Source organism: Anas acuta, chromosome 18 (assembly GCF_963932015.1).
Source record: "Anas acuta chromosome 18, bAnaAcu1.1, whole genome shotgun sequence".
Classification (NCBI taxonomy): domain Eukaryota; kingdom Metazoa; phylum Chordata; class Aves; order Anseriformes; family Anatidae; genus Anas; species Anas acuta.
Window position 1 is genome coordinate 6,785,250 of NC_088996.1, and position 22,368 is coordinate 6,807,617.

Consider the following 22,368-nt stretch of genomic DNA (forward strand, 5'->3'; position numbering starts at 1 on the left):
AATTGTAAATGTGTTGATTGTGTGTTTCCTTCTGCTGCTTCAGCCTGTGTGCTCAGTTCATTTGACATTTGATTACTTTTATTTTCTTACCTTTCTTCTCGTATCTTCCCTTCAAAGTATTAGATACACACATTTAAAGTTACTAACTTTACAGGATAGCTTAAGAAATATTAATTTTTAATACTTTTTTTGGTAATCTGTATTTCTGTTGTGCTGAGTTATATCTGTAGTCCTTAGATACTCATTGCTGGGTACAAACACTTATTCAATCCTTTTTAATTTGTCATAAATCAGGAGATGCATTCTAACAGATGAGAGTAAGAGCATACCAATAAAACATGTTGTACCTATGAGGTACAGTATTAGTATTCCTATTTTGCAGGTGTGAGGAAATGTGGATGTAAAGAGTTTGATACAGATTGCATAAACAGTTTGGTACAGGCTGGATATGCCCATGAGGATTGAGTACCAGGTCTCTATGTTTAAGTGCCCATCAGTGCTCAGATGTTGCAGGTGGCGGCTGCAGCTGATCCAAGTTGGGCTCCTTCAGCCTTGCACATTTTCACCCGTTGCTCCTGGCCCTAGGTTAGCATTATTGTCTGCCTTCCTCCAGACTCAACTGAGATCTGTTGTCTTACTTTTGAAGGTGGTTGGGATCATTGAAAACCCTTAGATCATTTCCAAGATGCGTTGATTCTGTGAAATCCGATGATCTCTCTTGTTTTCCACTTGTTCTCATTCTGTGTGTTTTCAAATGCATTTTTCCCCTGCTTTCTTATTTTCCTGTGCTTTAAGTATGGAGACCTTGCATTATATATATTTACTGTTCTGAAATAAACATAATTTTTAGTATTTAAATAAAATGTTAGTGTGTGGCATAGGATAGCTTCCATAACAGCTGTTTGAAGTCATGAGAAGTTTGATTTGCCTGTAAATACAATTCCAAAGTAAAAAAAACGGTTGTAACAAGTTACTTTTTTTTGCTGATTACTGAGGGAGAAGAGTTCAGAAAATGATATTTATCTTTCTAAAAAAAAATCAAATTTTCAATAATGATGGCTGCTTAATAGCACATAAATTTTAATTGCTAATATGTGAATTAGATTACAAAAGTTTGGATGTATTAAATATTTTCCATTTAGTTGCAATAGTAAAATAATCAGTAAACCTTTCTTTGTCAGTCCTTGGAGTAATCGGAAGAAAGAAATTGGCAAACGTGATTCATTTAATTCCTATTTTTCAGCATTTGAGACCTGCGCATAGCAAAGCTGTCATGGAAGGAGACTGTGTGGTTTATACCATTTTGCTTTCTTAATGTTTCTGTGAGCTGACCTGAGTAGCACATGTTAGAATGAGATCATAAGGCATGATAGAAAGATATTTAATGAACGTATAGTATGTAAAATTGATGTGTGTGTTTGTCTTGGCACGTGTACATTGTGTCTTTGTATTGGAATACTAATGTTCTCTGTAGACTACCCAGGAAGTCTGTAATAAATATAAAGCATAGATATCTACTGAGTCACTGATATTTTGTAATAAATGCTTTATCTCCTTATGTGTACTAGAAACCATTAATGTCTTTTGATGATGTACTTACAGTACAATGCTCCTCCCTCCCTCTTTTTTTTTCAAACCAATGCCAGGATATCCAGGCGCTGATTTGTTTTCTAGTTTCTGAAATCCTTCAGTGCAAGTTTAAATAGCTCAACATTTTTTTTTGGTTTAGGAAAAAAAAATAATAAAAATGTTATTTGTACATGTTTGTTTTAGAACAAATAACATCCTTCTGTGGCCTTGTGCGCCTCTAGAGGATCTGTTAATGGTACAACCACATAGGTCTGGTAATGATGTGGCTTTGGTTCCAGAATCATCAGCATTTTGACTTGGCTTTGTCAGGGAAAAAATGATCTCGCTCTGGTTCTTTCTGTTTTTTTGAATGTTTGGCTCAAATCTGACGTAGGATAGAATCTCAAAGATAATTAAGCCCCATGAGTTTTATGAGAATTGCTGCCTGGATAAGGAGGAGAGCCTTAGCAGTGACCTGAAATGAGAGGCACAAACTTCAGGGAGAGATCAGGTGTTGCTAGACCACTGGAGAGCCTGCGTGGGAGAGTGTCCGTGTAAAGGCCCAACCGGTGGGAAAAGCTTCAGCTGTAGCTTTCAGTCAACCATAAAACATAAATCCATAGGAAACCAAACTTCCTTAGTTCTTACTCTAAAGGAACTATTAATCAGTTGGTTATCAGAGTATTGAGAATAGATCTAATAGTGTTGAAACTGTTAGAAAAATGGAACATAAACTGTGGTACTTTTCCAGTCAGTGGGAAAAGTTTTGTGCAAAAAAGTCCTGAGATAGATTAGAGCTGTGTGTGGAAAAAGATCATTTCATCTAGAATTGAGGTTATGCTCCTGGGATCTGAGCTTTTTTTACTTAGAAATACCTGGCAGAGAGGCTGTTCTTAATAGATGATTTCCCAGCGTCTCTCCTGTTTTGTTAACCTGACAAAGCCGGAATTGGATGACATCTGACTGTCCTTAAATGTGGTTACTAGAAGGAGAAATCTCGAGACAAAAGTATTAATTTGTCCACTAGTGGCTAATTGTTGGGGAAACAGCTACTAGTTTGTGTATTGTGCAACATGAGACTTTGGTTAAATTGCAGTGACAGACTTGATTAATATTTTGAAAGGAAGTTTTCATAATGAATTAACTTTATGATTTCTTTCTGAAAAGACTAGTGAAACCTCTTTTATTTTTGACATTACACAATTTCAGGAGCATACTGTCTGGCCTGCTGTGTTGTAGATGAATTCTGCCTGAACTGTCAGGTTTAAAAGCTTCAGCTTCATTTGGCAGTTCCCATATTTTATAATGGATGAAATTGTGCAAATAATAGTTTGTTTTTTATTTTTTGTTTGTTTGTTTTTGAGATATTTAAGGAAGTGGCCATCTATACAAGCATCTGGTTTATTTGAATTTTTTTTTTTTTTTTTTTTTTTTTTACCTCTAAATGAAAGATGGCTGCTAGATAATAATCTCTTTCTGTTCTTGGGTGAGTGGTGTTAGCTGACAGCTAGCTGTCAAGCCAGGGATATTCCTGTTGTAATAAAATCTTAAGGAACTGCAGAAGCATTTTTCAAAGTTTCTGTTATTACCTGTTTCCATAAATATCTGTTAAGTTGTGAATTGTATATGGATTAATTAGTTCTCAAATTGCTGGGCATCTGGAGGTCTCTAGTGGATTTTATTACATGATCCTAAGGATTTTATTTGAATGTTTTGTGGAGTGGACTGTGATGAGACAGTCTGTTTGCTATACATGCTTGATCTCCAGGTATCAGAAATACCTAAAATGCTGGGTGCATTATTAGTGTTTTACCACTGTTGACCATTTACAGTCAAATTATTGGCTGAAAATCCTTAAGTGCAGCTACGATTTGGAATTCTCATTGGGTCTTTGAATTGAGAGAAATTATTTCTTGACCTTTTTCATTCCTTACAAAGAAACAACTAACAGCCTGGTACCAGGCAATTTTCTCACGCATTAACAGTATTGTTATTAGGACTCTGTTGCCTGCAATTAATTCACTGAAACTTTTCTGGGAGCTTATACATATATGCCTTTTCTACGTATATGTTAATGCATTGTTTTATGATTACCTGTAGTTGTTAATGAGTATAACTTTCTGTTTTATGGAGGACCAAGACTTGTTAGACCTGAGTAGAGTTTTAGTTAGATTTTACAGTGGTGAATTTGCCTGGAAAGCGCTTTCACTAAAATCAAAATCTTCATGAACATGGCCACATGAGAATTGGGAAAGCAGTCATTCCATTGATTTAGAATAATACATAACTTGGACTGGGCTAGCATACAAAACTATTTGGGATGGTGCTTCTCTGCCCTGACTTTGGAAATCTTTGTGACAGTGTTCGTGGACTATCTTTGCTTGCTTTTATTTGGCAAAATACCGTGAAAAAAATGGAAAATCACGTGTTCTGCAGTATCTCATTAAGGATATTCAGTAGTGCAAAGCCTGACTGTTTTGAGGTAGTGTCTGTGGGATGTACTTGCTGGATGCTCTCTTCTGTCTTTGCTTTTCCTGGTAGTAATTACTATTGGAGATCTCACAGAAAAAATATCCAAAGGAATCTGATACTGAAGAGTCTTCTACGGCATTGATTACAACAAAGTACCTCTATCTTCTTTTTCTACTAGCTGTGGGAATTCATGCTTCCATTCTATATCTGAGAATCTTTCTGCATTACCAATAAATGCTTCAGTGTTTTAAAGGGAAATCTAATAGTTCCTGCTTAGTACCTGCAGTAATAGATAAGAATATGTAGTTGAACAGCAATGCATTTTCTGAGAAGTCTTTTTGTGTACTTTGGCATCTTTATATGAAACCTATCCCCTCCTCCTTTTTTCCCCAACTTTTATTTACTTCATTCTTATTTTTCCCTTGGTGTTTTTGGTGGACAAATACAAATATTCCTTCTTTTTATTTTAATCAAAAAAGCCTGGAACAATTTTCAGCTTCTACAAAAATAAAGCATATCTTTGGAGCCATCAAAACTCTGGTGTTAGAAGTTAGTCTACTCTACCCCAGTGTTTTTCAGGTAAAAAATTTTAGTTATTTTCAATGTAGGATAGCAGAAAAGCTTAGACCGCCTAGTGCACTATTCTTTGTGGTTGGAAAGCTTTTCTTGTTCTGTAGAACAGAACATAAGACCCTGAATGTGAAACATCACTAATTCTACTGGAACAATTGTTCATGCCACCATGTGGTGAGGTAGTTAGAAATAGTCTGGCTCACTAAATAAGCAAACAGAGTAACAGCTAAAGTTGGCAGTAGTGGAAAAAAACGCATGTGAAACCTACTGCTTGAGGAAATGCTGCCATATCACTTCTACTGTAATCTACCTAAAGGTAAACTGCCAAAAGAGATTACACTTCTGGCTCTGCTTTCAGGAATCATTTTACATGATAATACAAATGATGTAGGAGCACAATTCATTTATGTTCATTCATGGGTTTTTGAGCAGGATTTTCTGGAATACCACACAGGTAAATTAACCTTGTTGTTAATGACCAGTAACTTCATTTTGCATTTCTTGTTTTTCTACAGTACTGTGTGCAAAAAACTTGGTGAAAAAGGACTTTTTCCGTAAGTAGCTGTTAAAGTTTTATATGTTTATAGTTGGGATAAATATTATGCAAGCTCTGTAAATCCCTGTTTGCACATGTATTAGGATGGTTGCATTAGCATGGGTTGGGGGCTCTGAGGTTTTGGAACATTTTATTTCAGTGCTTTTAATTTCTTCTTAGGTGACACTCATGACATTCATGATGGTAATTAAAAACAAAATACGCTGTCTCCTTTCCTTGCTCCCCTCTGTTTTTGATGGGAGTGGGAAACAAATTTACTCTCACACAAATGACATGCTTTTCAGCATTAATGCCTTGTACTTATTAAAATGTTTTTCATAAGAACTTTCTGTCCAGCAGACATAAGAACATCTCCATTATTAATGATCATGTCATAATACTTATGTACTCCAAAATTATATTTTAATTAATAAGGGGGATGAAAGAGGCAGAAAGGAATGTTACTGGCTATGTGGGCATATGTGCACATATCACCTGCCTGCTGCCCTCCATTTGGAAGTAGGAGAATTCAAAAGATCAGACCTGAACTTTGAAAAACCTCGAAGAAGGATGACACAATTATATTGTAGCTTATGATGCTTACGAACCTTGCCTAATATCTGATTTTTTTGTTGTTGATCATAAGTTTTAGTTGTTGAACAGTTTAATAATGCCTAAAACCAACCCAACGTGCAATCTGTGCTGCAGTTTTGTACAGTTGGCAGCACATACCCAACAAGGTCCTGTCCTTCCCTGCCCCACATGTATTGCCTTTATCTCCACCTGCCTTGGCTGGCAGCAGCCTTGGGATGGTGGTGCTTGACTGGCTCTATCCTGAGTCACCCAAGGAAGCAGTGCTGGTGCAAACCTTACGCTGCAGAAAACGTCAATAATGTTTCACCACTGCAGCTGACTCACTGAGCATGCAGATGAGGACAAGAATTAGTATGAGGGCAAAAGGCATTAGTGGTGGGACCATCTCTTTCAGGGGCAGTTAAGAGCTTTGGACTGCAGTTGCAGTAGAGCTAATTATAGACTGCTGCACTGGTCCTGCTTCTTTCCCATCCTCAGCTGCGTAGTCCAGCACAAATTTTTTCATGGAGTTTTGTTAGCAACTGAGCTTTTTGTAAGTTTTTCTAAGGCACTAAGATAAGATAAAATGAAGTAGAAAACAAAGTAGACCTCAGAAGTGTGAATTGCTATAGGTAGTTTCCATTAATACAAGTAACTACTAAAATATCGATTACAATTAACCTTAAAAAATGAAAGAATTCAGTTCTGTTTTCCAAGCCTTTTGCTGAATTCTCCATATACTGAAAACATACTCAATTCTGAATTAAGAAAATTAAGGTGTTTGGGGGCTTTATGGGAGGATCATCCACCCACCGCCTGCTCTAAACATTCAACTTAGTGATACAGACCAAGAAAAAGTTGTATGGAATAACTTGCTAATTTAGCCTTTTCCCATGCTTTATACATAATTTAATTCTGTTATAACCCATTCATGAAATATGACTCATAATAAAAGCCATCTTCAAATATATATTTTTAATTTTTTTGAAAGTGCAATGATTTAGGAGTCTAAAGCATTCTGATCTGTTTGCTAATTTTTTTTTTCTTTCCTTTCTCTTAGGACTTCCTGATCCATTTGCTAAAGTTGTGGTGGACGGATCTGGCCAATGCCATTCTACAGATACTGTGAAGAATACACTTGATCCAAAATGGAATCAGCATTATGACCTGTAGGTGGTAACAGTGATAGCCAAAGGTTTGAAGTACAATCCTCTAAAGTACACAGAAATTTTCCAATATTCATAATGCTGACCTATTTACAGCTTGGAAAATGTCCCAGAGTTTATTAGTTTGCATGAAAATTCCACTTTCTCATTTCCTTCAAAATGTAAACATGGTACTTGATTTTCTAGGGATGTCTGCAGCATGCCTTACGTGTACTAAAGCATTATTTTATTGCAATATTTTCATACTGACACCTCTCTAAAATGAAATAAGTAATTGACAGTATTTCTCTCAGACTGTTCTTCAATTCATGTTCTGGTCTCGTAGTATTACAGTGTCTTTCCGTCAGTCTGCCTCGACAGTTTTTTCTCTTTTATATCATTTTCTGTCTCAAATGTTCTTTCACTCTAAATTCTTGTGTCATGATCTCTCGATCATCTTTCAGTGCTGTTGAGCAATATAATCAGTATAGCATGTATATGTCATGTTTTTCCTTCGTTTTTCTAAAGCATAAAATATTCCATACAATATGATTGTTAAAGCTTTCATTTTTTTATGTAGGTTTCTCTGTGTTCATCCATGATTTATTTTCCCTGTCCATATATCCTTGTATCTTTCTATTTTTCCTTGGTACAAAAGATGAGGAAAAGAAGTGAACAGTTTCACCTCATTGTGTCCTTCTTTCTTTCTAAGGCATTGTTCAGATCTATTTTTTTTCCTTACATCGCTCCGTTCTGTATTTATATTAGAAATTGTTTGAGCATATTTATATGAAGGGTTTATACAGTGGTAACCCAGTTTCGTAGTACAGCAACATATCTGTTTTAAAGGTTAGCTTTGGACATCAGCAAACCTATGTTAAATCAAGTATTAGTACACAGGGAATTGCCTGTCCCTGTTTTTCCCAATGGAGAGAAGCAGCTTGATAGGTCTTTCAGCAGAATGTGGAAGACTGCAGTTGAGTATCCAAGACTAAATGGGTGAAGTCACTTCTCCTAATTCAGTGCAGGACACAAAACATTTTCATTAGTACTAAACAAAATACCATTGGCAGTTTAGTGAAATAACAGAACTTTCACCGAGGAAAGCTCTGAATTATATCTTTATTGTTGAAACTCACTCCAATATTGGATTTTGAATGAGACCATAACTCAGATTGATCAGAAAAATGGATTTATAAAATCAGTTTAAGATCACATAAGTCATGGTTCTTTTTCATAAAGACTTCTAAGTTACTTTGTTTTTATATGTTGCTAAACCTCTTAAACCTCTTTTTATGTGTTACTAAACCTAAATGCTGATTTGTATAGAATTTACCTGAAGACATATGCATGCAGATTTCAGACCTCTGTCCTGCCACACCCTCTCCAAGACTGGCCATCCATTTGTGAAGATTTAGCTTGATCTTTTTCAACAGTAGTTAACAGTCTGCACAGTGACTTTTATTTACGGTGAATTTCTAGAGTAGATTGCCCTGATCTTGCAGCCTGCTGCCCCCTGTATTGGAAGGCTTTTTTTCTGTCCCTTTTCACCTTCTTTCCCAATTTACTGCATATGCGCATGCAGCATCCCTTGCACTGGCTCTGTCTGACTTCTGGGTAAATGGATTCAATTTACGTAACCCCCAAGAAGGCAGTTGGATGGGGGAAGTTGTGTGTATAATTTTTTGCCAATTAAACCAGCTGTGTTGGGTCAGCAGCAGTGTGTTTGTGCTACTGTATTAACTTGCATCAGGAGCAAATTCTTGAGGTAAATCTCTCGGTCATCTCCACTTGCTGTGCTTTGGCTTCCAGCATCAAGCATCTCTGCACTGGATCTCCCTGGATGAAGCTGAACCACAAGCTGCATTCCTTGACTGTCACTGATGGTCTGCTGCTCACAGGAGCTGGAGTCGACAGAATCATACTAAATCTAGTCTAAAGAAAAATCACCGAAAAGCGAGCATATGCTTTTATTGTTGTTTAGCTAGGTGGGCCCATTAATGAGTATTAATGCATAGCTTTACAGGGTTAAAAGGAGAGTAAGATGGAAAGGAAAGTGCTGTCAATATGATGGAGTCTTTATGTGTAAAGCCTTCCTGTAACCTCTGGATAGCTTGTGAAGGGTTGCTTGCGAAGGAGGAATGATGGACCTTAATTCTGTGGTTATCTGCTGCTAAGTTCTATGTTGAAACTGTCAGCAGTTCCCCACTTCTCCCGCAGTATCTGCCAGCTGTTACTTCATGTTTGAAGTGCTGTGGTAGCAATGCCAATGAGCAGTTGACAGGAATGGGTTATGAGGGCTTTTAAATGCTCCACATTCTCATGATTTGGAGACTTGGGTACCTTTTAGAAAGGAGGAGGAGCAGAGGACGTGGGAAACAAGGGAGGATGTTAATATGCAATGACAGTAATGGAAAAGATAGTAAAATCTTTTGGAAAAAAATCCTTTCTGGTTATAATTTTCAAGGAAAGATGAATAGAAGGTATTTTTACATTGTTTTATAGAACAAATCATACTTGTATCTGAATACTGTAGTTGTCTTAGCTTTGAAGCAAGACTGATTGTATCGTTTTACACAAAACAGAATAGGGGATTCTGGCAGAAAATTTTGTTGAGGCAGATTTGGGGGTATCTCAGTGTCTCAGCATGTAAAATTAATTGCATGTTACTTAAAATGATCATTTTTTCATAAAGGTTCTTAGACCTTCTTTTCATTCTTCACGAGTGTTCTGACTCATTTGTGTTTTTGTTCAGGGAGACTGGGGATAAATTGCTTTTAATCAGATACAGATCTCTTTCACTATACCTAGCTTGTATTTTTATGAGATTTGGGGGATGGAGGTCTTGATGGATTGTCATAAGGAATTTGCACCTGTGCAAAACTTTCCTTTTTAAGGAAGAGTATCCATAATAAAAAACTACATTTTCCTAATCTAGGATGTTATTTTCAATATAAGTTATCTGATCTCTAGGGATAACTACTGTGCTTGATTCTAGCAGCTGAATTTCTTAATGACACGGAAGTATACAGAGCATTTCTAATCGAAACTACAATTCAGTGTTCTGGCAAGCCTTGTAATTTTCAAATAAGCCCCTCCTTCTCAAAATTTTCTTTATTATCGTTTATCCCATCTTATTGTCTTACCTGTCATTCCTTGCTTAACTCTATGGAAATGTATTTCCATTTATAAGCACCAGTTCCCTAATCTTCAATTCCTATTTGAAACAGCAAGAGACGATCACTTGTCTTTAATACAACAATCTGTCTGCCAGTCACTGTTTGGCTTTTATTTTAGGATAACGTTTTACTGTAACATACCTAGTGTCAGGTCTCAATTGAACTTATTATCTGAACCAAATAATAAGATAACGAACTTCTCCTTTTGGAGAGAAAAAAAAAAAAAAGTAATAGTTACCATCCTACTGCTAAACACCTGATGGCAGACCTCATAGCCTACAGACTTAATATTCCCTTTCTTTAAAAATAATCATATATTTTACAACTTTTACAACTTTGTAATATATACCCTAACAACACACCATTGCATGGGAACACTAGCCTGACTTACGACACTTCCACTCTTACAGGAAATACTTCGCCCACCAAGCATAACCGATAGAGTCTCGGTGGCAGAATGCCTGCTTGCTACTATCACCACAAAGTGTAGGAAATCCACCAAAGGAAGGGGAGTTATATAGATTTAATTGCTTTTTTTTTTTTCCAACCATGAAGAATTTTGCTGTTCTTTAATAGATTGTAATAGACTTATGTGCAGGAAAACTGTCTCTTAGCCATGTTGGACTGATTGAAGTGTCCCCAGTCTAGGAATTGTTTCACAGGCTAACACTGTGGCTAATTAATCTTGTGTATCATGTAAATGGCACAGTAAGATGGATCTGTTGTGGTATATTTACGGGATAATGTCTGAGTTAGGTGGCTAATTCAAAGAGAATTTTTGTTTTGTTAACCTGATTCAGCATAATAGATACTCTGTATAAGATTTTAAAAAATATGTATTTCTGTGGTGTTGTAAAGAACAAAAAAGGGTTTGTTTTTGCCTTACGTGGCCCTTAATTCAGATTTTAGTGTGAAAGGAAGCAGCTGAATTAGTTGCTTAGATTCTTCAGTCTAGATGGGTATGTGTAGAGGGGGAAATCTGGGAGGCTGTCCAGAAAGAGATTGCCAAATAGTTGCTGTCTGGATGCAGTTTAATGTCAGTAAAATACCATGCTTGCCCTGGATGTATTCCCCTTCCTTATTTTCAGTCTTGTTTGTGTTTTCCCTGTTGTTCAGGCCTTTGCTCAAAGCTTTGGATAACCAGACTTAATGCATTTACAGGTCTTCTTGCTTCCAAAGCGTTTAACCACTGTCTAAACCAGTAGTTTAGAAACTTACTAAATAGCCTTTTTCTCTTCCTTCCCCTTTCTTCCTTTCTGTCATAGTGTTGATCTCTCCTACAGCCTTCCCACGCTCACCTGTGCTCTCTAGCCTGTTCTAGCCCTCCCTCTCAGCCTCTGCCTTTAAGGTATAGCAAGTCGTAACATCTATTTACCTCTTAAAGGATCTGAAATCTCCACCGAAACCTAGTTCCTGGTCCCATCTTTACTCTGTGACCTGCCAATCTGCACCCCCAGGCTCCAGGAAGGACCCATGGCTTTACTTCCTTGTTACGCCTCTCAGATGCAATTGGTTTGCTGTAACCTCACCCGGCTTCTGCAGCTTCCCAAAATCTCCTCGCTGCAGGTTCTAGTGCTGTGTGGTGCCTTTGCCTTCTCAAGCCGCTACAGTGCCCTGGCAGAATCACCACACTTCCCTACCGTCCAACTTTGCTTTGCAGCTGCTTAGTTATTGCTAACGATCCTAGATTTTACAGTGTCTTTTAGGTTTAATTTGGGCTGGGAAGTACTGGGGAGGAGAATGGAGCAGCCAGCCAGTGCCACATGTGTGTGCTGTATTCCTGTGTTAAGCCACAGCCCCTGGCTTGGTGCTCTTTTCATCATCCTGCAGACTCAAAATACCCCTCAGCTACTCCCAGAGATGAGAGCTATGTCAGGGTGGGGAGAAGAGGAAAAAATGGGGATGATATTTTTTGTTCTGCTCCTTCTTCTCTAGTCTGAAAACAGCTGATACCTCAAAGCATAACACTACCATTATATTGAATATATATATGCATATATATACATATATATGCATATATATATTCAATATATAAATAGGAAAATGGAGAAACGAACTAAATAAATTGTCCAGGTCGTAAAAAAGAGTCTATGTGACAGCATGGATTAGAAATAGGGAATTCCTGGCTTCCAAGCCTGAGTTCATACCTCTTGATGTTGCATTTTTCTCTTTCTGGAGGGAGTACATCTGGCTTGTGATCAGGAAGAGATGTGTTTTTTCAGCGGTAATTTTTTTCCACTTTCTTCATTCTGCTTTTCTACCAAGCTGAACTCTTCAGGGAAAATGTGTATAATGCCATGGGGCTGAAAAGTTGCTTGATACCAAACCTTCCTGAGTGTGATATAGTGGATCAGAAGGCAATACTACCCTAGCAAAGATGACAAATTAACAATTGTCCCTATGTTTTAAAATTTGATTAAAATATTTCAGAGTTTTCCAGTATTGCATTTACTTGATTTTTGTCTAGAAGTGAAAGTGCTAAGAATAGGCAGTTTTCATAAAATTTCCAAACACGCAATTCTTATCCAAAGCCCTAATTTTACAGATTCAGGAAATACAGGAAAATAGACCAGATGCTCTGCAGTTAAAAAAATGTATATGGAAATTGAATTTCCAGGTTTCCACTTCGCTAATCCTATTATCTTTGTTGAAGGATTTAAGCTGTAAAATAGATACTGCTGATGGGATTGAGTTTAAAAAATAAAAATAATAATAAAAAAGAACCTCCAAGAACTTGAATAAGTAGTGTAAGGAGGAAGAAAGAAGCATCCAATAAAATGAAATTGTTTATTTTAACTTATTCACTTTAATTTTTGGAACATTCTTTTTTAATAACAAGTAAAATTCCTAGCTAAGCTTTTATGTTGGAACTTTATTGCCAGATGATGTAAAACAAATGTAACTTATCCACCAAACGAATTGGAAATGTCAACTTGTCCTACCATCACTCTCTAAATGCAACCATATATTTTCATGCCTGAAATTATGCAGAAATATAGATGAAGCATTTCACTGTAAAGCCAACTAGCAGTTACTGAACTATTTATTTTCTTCCTTTGGTTTAAGAAAAAAAAACAAAAAAGGACATTTTCATTTTGAAAACTCAGCATCTTGCTTATTTCCTTTAAAAATGTGAATTAGCCAGTTTTTCAGGTGCAAAAAACAGAGTAGGCTCTAGTAGTTCTGTAGAAGTCTTCACCTGTTTGGTACGGATGGCTTGCTGTCTGTAGCTCAACCATGAGCACCTCACCCTGAAATGTTACAGTAATTCTTGGAAACTGTGTTGTATATTCAGCTGTTCTACATATTATTCAAACTGTTCTGTTATGAAATTGTGTTTAACCATATACCTTTGACTTTTTTAAAGCAACAAGGAAAACTGGAAAATTCAAGACAGGTCATGATAAGTCTTTATTTTTAAGTGCACCTAACTTGTTCTCCATAAGAATTTATTTTAAGTACATGAAACATTGTAGACTGCAACTGTGCACGTGAATACCCATCTTCATCTCTTGTTTCTCTATGCAAAATTGGCATTGTCAAGGTTGTAAGGCCAGAAATCTTACATATCTTATGTAATCAGCTTACTATTCCAAAAAACTTGGATTTTGTTTAAGCTATTATTTTCTTTTATAAATTGTGCACTGGTTATTTTAAACTAAACTCATGTATGTGCCTATAGTTAGTCTTTTCTGTCTCCTACTTCTTGGATCGGTCCCTGTCTGTAGGTGATTAAAAAAAAAAAGTTGTCAAAGTTCTGCTTTGGGTTTTATACAATAAAGGAAAAAAGGGAGAAGTGTTAATTGAGAGCTTATGTGATCGGAAATGCAATTTTAAACTATGAGTGCTAGTTCAATTGCTTGGTTTGCCAACCTTGACAGTATCATTTGTACCTTTATGAAAATATTAAGGTGTTTTAAAGCCAGTAAAGCCTTCGTCAGCAAGGGAAAATTATATAGAAATTAATTGAACTGTTTGATTAGTTTTTCTTCAAAATGAAACAAAAAAACTCTTGGAACTAAATTACAGAAGGCCAGAATCTGTGATCTGGGAATGGAGGACTACAAACGGTTCTCAGGCCCCAAGCCTTAATTACAAATTAATTTTCCTCAACTTGAAATAACTATATTATTCAATGTTGGCATTGGCTGACGTATCTTAGATGCTTTGAAATTGTCCTCTGAAAATCAAAACTAGCTCACAAAGTAATTGCTTCTGACGAGCAAAACTTGAAGCAATAAAGTAAAAATATAATAGCCTATAGTGTCCATGTTCCCTGAAGTTGGTGAGATGCAGATCTAGGCTTTGCAGTGTATTCACATGGTAATGCTGACAGGACATGATTCCCATTTCAGCAGGGGGTAGGAAGGGAACATGGCACTTCCCAACAGGTATGGCATGAACTTTTTGAAATGAGTCACACTTGTAATGTAATGTATTTTTCAAACTGGGCCTTTCTTGAGCTTTCTTAGTACTAAACTAGCTTCCCAAAGGTTCATTAACTGCAGGTGTGTAAATAGCTTTACCTTCTGGTTCCCTTGAGCGCTTAAAAGAGCATGGAAACTAGGGTGAGTTGCATTCCCAGTGCTTGGAAGAGTAGCCTGAAAAGAAGCAACAGATGGAGTGCTGCAAAAGGATGCTAAACTATTATTTTCTGCCCTGGCATTTGAAATGCTCTGCCTGCTAGCGCTGCTAATAACTACATCTTCCACAAGCATCGCCATTATTTTCAGTTAGGCTGAACATAGGCATGAATCAAAGCATGCTTACAGCCTTGAAGAGATGTGTTCGCCTGGGACAGTCCAGAGTCTGTTAATGCTACTGTTTTAAACAGATATTGGTAGCTTTCTTCCATAAGTGGGATTTTAGATTACTTTGTATTCAAGTAAATTCCTTCATAAGATGTACTTTCACTAAATGTGTACATTATCTGTGCAGATGAGTTGTGCTCTCTTGCAGTATGTTCAATTTTTAATGTAATGGTTGATGATCTTTTTTTTTTTTTTTTTTCCTTAAGGTGATTTCTGGAGCATCTTCAAAGTATTCAATGAGTGCCACTCACAGTACTATTCTTCACGTTTTTCAGATATATTGGGAAGTCAGATTCAATAACAATCAGCGTGTGGAATCACAAGAAAATTCATAAAAAGCAGGGAGCTGGTTTTCTGGGTTGTGTGAGACTTCTTTCAAACGCAATCAACCGCCTTAAAGACACTGGTTGTAAGTAAGCTCAACACTACTGTTTCATCTCTTTCAGACCTCTTTTATGCACAGAATTGTTGAAGATTGACACATAATTGAGTTGTTGTTGTTGTTTTATGAAGCTTGTATATTCCAATTGGTTTGGTAGTTTATAGCAGTGCTTTGTGGCAGAGGGTAGGTAGGATGGGCAGGTCAGAGAACATAACTTGCCTTTGGCTTTTCAATTCTCTTGGCCCCGTTCCTGTAGAGAGTGGTAACTTCAGTGCAGCAGTCTGCTTGCAGATTGTCAAGACTGAACTTAAATGTGTTGGAATTTTAAAGGAAGACAGATTCAGGTTACCTTCAAAAATAGGTGCATTAAGAGGTAGATGAAAAGGTAAGCATCTCTTGAAGTAAAAGTTACATTTTAAAATGTCTGGGTCTTCAAAAGTAACTTAGTAAGTTTTGTCATAAAAGGTTAAGTGCTTTATAACACAGCTCTTTCTATTTACTCCTGAAAAAATTAATATGTACGATGAAGTTTTCTTGTTATCCTAATTGGTGCCATTTACAGTGATCAGTCACAATGCACACCTACTTCTGAACAAAATTTGGCACACCATTTGTGATGGGAAATTGGTGGTTGCCAATAAAGATCACTTTAAAAAAAAGTAACCTGCTGGCAGAGAAGCATTCTGATTCTATTTCAAGTAACAGGCTCCCTGGTGACAATCATAAATGAAATTCTCATTTTTAAATATTTGTTACTAGATAAACGTTTCAGTGCATTACATGTTGCTTGGTTTTATGAAGTTCTATGTACATAGTGTGGAACAAATTCTGTAGGCTAGGTCTGTGCTGTACCGGTATGAGATGACATATAGGGATGGCAGTGGCATATCACAAGGGGTGAGAGTTCAAGTTGCTTTTGGAGAGTCGTTTGAGCCATCTAAACTAGCATAATGTAAACTTCTGTCAACTGATGGAGCTTCATATAGTAGGAAGAAAACGTACTTTAATCTTTTTTTCTGTTTCGGAATTACAGAAGATGATGTCTTATGATCTTTAATTTTCTTTCCCTGCTTCCTCCCCTTTGCTCCCCCCATATCTTGAAGTCTTAAGTATTTTATGCTAGGATGAATTTTGTTCTGATGGTACTTCAGCCTGTATTTCAAAAGCAGCAAAATGTTGTATGATTTATACTTTTTTCTTTGTTCTATAGATCAGAGATTGGATCTGTGCAAACTTGGGCCAAATGATAATGATACTGTTAGAGGACAGATAGTAGGTAAGTAGGTAAAAGTAGCCTTTTAATCTTTTAGTTCACTTAGAGCTTAAAAGTAGCTGTGGAAATACACTACCTAGAAATCAATTTTTTTAAATTCAGTGTCTAGTGCCAAAACCATTGACCTCAAGACAAAAGTGTGTGTATGTATAAAATTATAACTGTTGGGATAGTTAAGACCATACACATATAATACAAAATGTATTTAGAAAGTGTTGAATTTCACTCTAAACAATGGTGGCAGTTCAAGCCTGAACCCCCTGTGGAAATACTGAGTACAAATGTCTTGGCCATTGAGAGTTCCAGTAAAGCTGTGGTTCCTGTAGGTTTTGTTCAAGGATAGAACATCTTGCTGTAACAGGAGAGTATTTTTAAAATGGTCAGTTCATTTAGGGTTATTAAGAGGCCTGTCACCGGTCTTGGTAACTATGCTTTGTTGTTGTGCTACTTCATAAACGTTAAATAATTATATTTTAAAAAACAAACAAAAAACTTCTTCAAGCTGGCAAATTGAAAAATAAGCATCCCACAAATAACTTCATAAACCTCCTTTTGGTGCATTGTTGGTTGTTTCAGAGGACAGTGTTTCAAACAGGTAATGTAAGATGTCAAAAAGATGTGGATCGGGATAAGAAGTCTATATTTAAGGCAAGGTGTTAGAGTCTTTGGAGACGCGAGTTTAAAAAGTGAGTTTGTATGTTCAGTATTTAGTTCAATTCTTATTTCAAATAGTATCCAGGCATCATCCTTATTTAGTCAAACAGAGAAAGCTATTGAAAAAACAATTGGCAAATAGGGGCTTCATTTTGTATATCTTTGTTTTCCTCAAAGTCCTGTTGGTTAATATCTAAGACTTTCTCTCTTCATGTTGCTTTCATCATCTGTCTAGCATCCGATCTGCAAGTGTTTGCACAGTGTTCACATAAGAGTAAGGTGGCAGAATAGGATCAAATGATGATAGAAATGTGGAACTGTAAGTGCACTGCTGACGCTTCCAGACCATTCTTGAACATTAAATTTTCCATTTGAGCTTGCACAGAGGAATAAAGAATAAAACAGTCATCCTTCTAGGGTGTGTTGTGTTGTCAGTTTGGCTTTTGGCTTGCTCCAGTATGCTGGTCCCTGGATCACCCATGCTGTGTATATCCTTTTTTTTTTTTTGCGCGTGTGTGTTTTTTTTTTTTTTTTTTGCTTCTGTTGGGTTATTGTTAGGTTTTTGTTGTTGTTGTTTGCTTGTTTTATTTTGTGGAGTGCTTTTTAAAAACAGACTGAGCACAGCTGAGGAGGGAGCTTGTCCAGGGCCTGTTCCAAACAGCAGAGATGCCCTCTGCCCACAGCAGTCCTTCAGACATGATACTAGCAGGGATTGTACCCTCACACCGTGATGTGCTCTCATGCTGCCCTCCAGAGTATGCAACGTGCATCCTTGTTGTCACAAGCTGAGAATGATAAGTCTTAATTTGGGCACTTCAAACAAGAGAGAACAAAACAAGCTAACAAACAAACAGTTCTCAAGGCTTTTGGGATGCCAAATGGGAAACCTGGGTCAAATACTATGCAGTGTGGGCATGGCCGATACACTTCAGATGTGTCAGAGATAACTCACTGTCAGTGATGTGGCCAGAAACCAGCCTGACCAGCTGGCCTAACCTGATGTGGTCATGAGAAGTGGTATAGCCAAAGCAGCATTTGTTCATTTGGCATGCTTCTTAGGCTGCGTCCCTAGTTAGGAGGAGCTGCTGGGTCATGCATTAAACCTAGGAAAAACACAGCTTGTCAGGTTACAGCAGAGACAGTTAGAACACATCTGTATGTTCTACTTTATGCTGTTACTGTCTGAAAGGTTTCCTCAGTCATGGCTGTGTTTGAATTTGATGCATGTGTGATAGGACTGCAGAGTCTCCTGTCCCTTCTGTTGAAATTGTCATTGTTAATCTCCTTACATTTTAATATTTCTTCACTAATGCAATTTTGTTGAATGAGACAATGAGCCTGAGTAGAACTAGGTAATTCTACTGCAGTTATATGGTGAGAAAATGCTGTTTAAAAATAAGTAACAAAATAGAATAAGAGATAAATGTACTTACTCTCAGTACTTTTAATGATAAACCCACTTAAATGAAGAAGCTATGGGAGATTGAAAAACAAGATTCAAATGTGATACCTTCAGAGGATAATAATGTTTCAAATCAAGTGCACAGTGGTCATGACTTCATAATCTGGGTCAGGGAGCACGGGGATCTCTGTCTTAAAGTCCTAAGGTTATCTTCAAAGGGGGGAAAGAAAAGGGGACTCTTGTGAGTAGTAGATGCAAAGGGCACCTGAACTGTGTCTTAATCTTGCAGCTGTCTTCTGTGCCACCATTTTATTTCTGATGTGGCGGCGCAGAAAAAATGAATCCTTACTCATTACAAAATGAAGCCGTACACAAATTTTGGTCCTCACATAGGCAAAGAGGAGGTAATTGCCTTTGTTTAGTTTCATTTTTCTGTGTGTATTGCTTGCCAAACCTTACCTATATGCAGCAGTGTGAACTTGTGTGGGTTTGTTGCAGAATAAATACATCGTCTAAGATTTCATTTTGTTTGAAATTAAATTTAAAGTGTCTTTCATTCTATGAAGGTGCAGGGTAATGTTAGTGTTCATGGAAGACAAGGAGTAAATACCAATAAGGAATAAGGCAGTCAGGTGTTTCAAAACATGTTGTTGAAAGTTTGGTGTCTCTGGCAAAAGTTACCAGTACTATTACATCTGTTTGCAACTTTGTGATCTGGATGAATGTTTGCTTGTGTCTAAATTAAGGTCTTTGAGTTTTTCACTTTACATGTAAACACGGCTTTGTTGTCCAGAGGTAGAGTAGTGCCACTTCAAGAAATGTGTGCCACAGCACATACTTAGTTCTTAAATCTTTGTTGTTAAAAGCAAATGAAAAGCTCTTTAAAAGCCAAAAGCAAACAAAAAGTGGTTAACTTCTGCCTGATTTTGTGTGTTTGTGTGTGTAGAATTTAATGTGCACACAAAATACATAGTAAGGAGACAAAACTATAAAGAATTTCTTGTTTTAGAGCCTCCAATGAGCAGTTCTCCCTTCACGTTAGCAGTGCTGGTGCTAGCACTGTCCCACTTGCCGCTGGAGCCATTCTGCATGAGGTGCTACCAGGGCAGCTTGTTATGTTACAGTCTGCTTCGTACAGGGAAAAGCTAATGATAGTTTGAGTTAGCTTCTTTTCCTGCCGTCACTTGCATTCATCTTCTTTGAGGTAGCTTTCTAAAGTAGTATGTAGAGAACTACGTGTGTGAAAATGTGTTGTTGCTGGATAATTTTGATTGGTGGGAAGGAAAAAATAACCAGAACATGGTTCAGTTTAGCCCTCCAAACTTTGCTGTTTCTCTTTCAACTGTAACTGTAATTCACATGCAGGTGTCATATCTTTAATAATTCCTTTATTATCTTAATAGTAAGTCTTCAGTCCAGAGACCGAATAGGCACAGGAGGACAAGTTGTGGATTGCAGTCGTTTATTTGATAACGATTTGCCAGATGGGTAAGTTGACTCCACTGTCAATACAAATACAGCTCACACAACAGACTTCTGCAGTAATGAGAAGTCAAAGTAAAAATAGGTTAATTTATTTTTATTCTTACACTTGAGTACTACATTTTTAAATTTAGGAACAGGTGATAAGCCAGCCAGGCTATGCAGAGTATTTAAGAGTTTGACCCGTGTCACTCTTTTTTTTTTTTTTTTTTTTTTTTTTAAATGAGAGGTGGCATATAAACATAAATACAGTTTTAAAATACACCTTTTTTCCACATTATAGAATTGATAAGCTACTATAACCTTAAGTCACTGTCGGCTGATCGGCTTCATCCGTATAGTAGTTTTGTAGCAATGTAGTGAGCACACAGGCTTGGCTGTCTTCTACAGAGCCGTGTAAAAATGGATCACTTTTTTTCTTCCATGTAAATTGTGAATAAAACATGATTGGAAGAGCTAATGGAGACTGAGTTCTTGCTGTATTTACCTGCCAAATGCTGGGTTTGGGATTTTGATTTATCCCTGTGAGAGTTAATGCCATCATTAACACCTAGCAAAAAGTTTTGCAAATACAGAAAAACTCTTTATTTTAGGTTGTGGTGCTGTCATCAACTTTTTCAGAGCAAACATAGAACCTTTGAATGTGATTCTTTGCAGGTAAAGACAAGACAAACTGATAATTCAGGTGATGAGCTTTAAAATGCAAATTATCATCCAAGTCCTAAACAGCAGTTTTTTAGTTTGTAGTTTTGAGGAAGTCAAAAGCATATTTGAAAATGCTTTTGCATTTTCACTTTAAAATGTTAATTGTGTAAATATTGCTTACATAACTGTGTAACTTCACAGTTGTATTGTCTCATGTATTTTGAAGTGCAAAAATAGGAATAAAAAAATCTTGTTATTTGAAAGTGATTTTTTTCAGTGAAGCAAGTATTGGTGAAAACACTACAAGAGGACTTATAAGGACAAACAAAGTTAAATTTAGAAAAACTAAACATGATGTTTCCAAAAAGTTTCTTTTTATGGTTAATTGGATTTAATTAGAATTCAAATATTTATTGAACATGGTATGATATTTTTAATGATGTGTCTAGTTCCAAGGGAGAGAAGCATGTAAAATTAATTGAGAGTTGAACTTTCAGTTGTTTCCTGTTACCTTGTTCAGCTAATATGATTCATAATAGCATACGTCTTCCTGAGTTGGCATTTATGTTGGAAACATTTAGTGCCCTGGTTTCCTGGAAATACCACTCATTGCCTTATCTCTCGATGTCTGAATTCTAGGTGGGAGGAACGGAGAACTGCTTCTGGAAGGATCCAGTATTTAAATCATATTACACGAACAACTCAGTGGGAACGACCAACACGGTAAGAAATTGTTCAGGAGACTGTGTATGTGGTGAAGTCTGTTTGCTGACCAGGAGCACTGACCGCAAGGGAGTCTAAGTGTCTCTACCAGGAAGTATTCGGCATTCCTCAGAGTCCCTGTACAAACGCCATGTGCTTTTATTTTCTAACATCTTACTTCTTCGTCCTGTCCAGTATTTATTTCAGAATAATCTTTCTGACTAGATTTTCTTCTCCCTAAATACTAGCATCTTTGTTCTCCTGTACAGCTGCTATGGTAGAACCATATAAATACAGCCGTTATAGTGTGGAGACGTTGTAAGAGGCGAATAAAGATTGTGAGCTATGTCTCAGCTATGTGCATGTTATGACGGTATAAAGCAGAACTTTAAAAACTGGTTGTTACAGAACATGTTTTAAAATCATTACAATCACCTGCTCTGATAACCAAAAATAGGCATTGCAAAGTGTTTCTTCAAACCAGTTTTGCTGTTACCTGAACTGTGGACAGTGTCAGTGCGTGTTTTTCACTCTTCTGCAGACTGTCCGTGCCTAGTAACTCTTGCACCCTCGATAAATATTATTCCAGTCTCTGTATGTAACCATATTTGACTTAAAATAATGTAAACTGTTAATGCTGCCAGCTCTGATATATATTAGCAGTTTTAAAGTGACTGAACTTACTGAACAGCTTTTTAATGTCTGTCTATTCTTTTCTGGTACGTTAAAACAACTATTCTAAGCACTAGATATGTTCACAATAGAAAAATAAATACAAAATACATAACTTGGTTAGGGGGTTTCCTGCATTCTTATCAATCCCTCTAATCCATTTTACATCCTTTTAAAAGCAGCACTGAGATATGAAACCATAACATTCAGTGTTTCCTCTTGCTGTCAAGCTCTTGAGAACAACTGTTTCTATCTCACTTAGCCCGTTTTCACCATCCTCGCCTAATAACCTTCCTTAA

General features: G+C 36.8%; 1 protein-coding gene across 3 annotated transcripts in view; it reads left to right on the forward strand.

The window, feature by feature from the left end:
- SMURF2 (SMAD specific E3 ubiquitin protein ligase 2) overlaps positions 1–22,368 on the forward strand; it is a 65,337-nt gene that overhangs the window by 23,453 nt on the left and 19,516 nt on the right. For all 3 annotated transcript variants that reach the window (XM_068655045.1, XM_068655046.1, XM_068655044.1), the window contains exons 2-7: positions 5,130–5,168; positions 6,783–6,891; positions 15,133–15,266; positions 16,450–16,515; positions 19,972–20,056; positions 21,335–21,418. In XM_068655045.1, the coding sequence (XP_068511146.1) occupies positions 5,130–5,168; positions 6,783–6,891; positions 15,133–15,266; positions 16,450–16,515; positions 19,972–20,056; positions 21,335–21,418 (517 nt within the window). The remainder of the gene's footprint in view (positions 1–5,129; positions 5,169–6,782; positions 6,892–15,132; positions 15,267–16,449; positions 16,516–19,971; positions 20,057–21,334; positions 21,419–22,368) is intronic.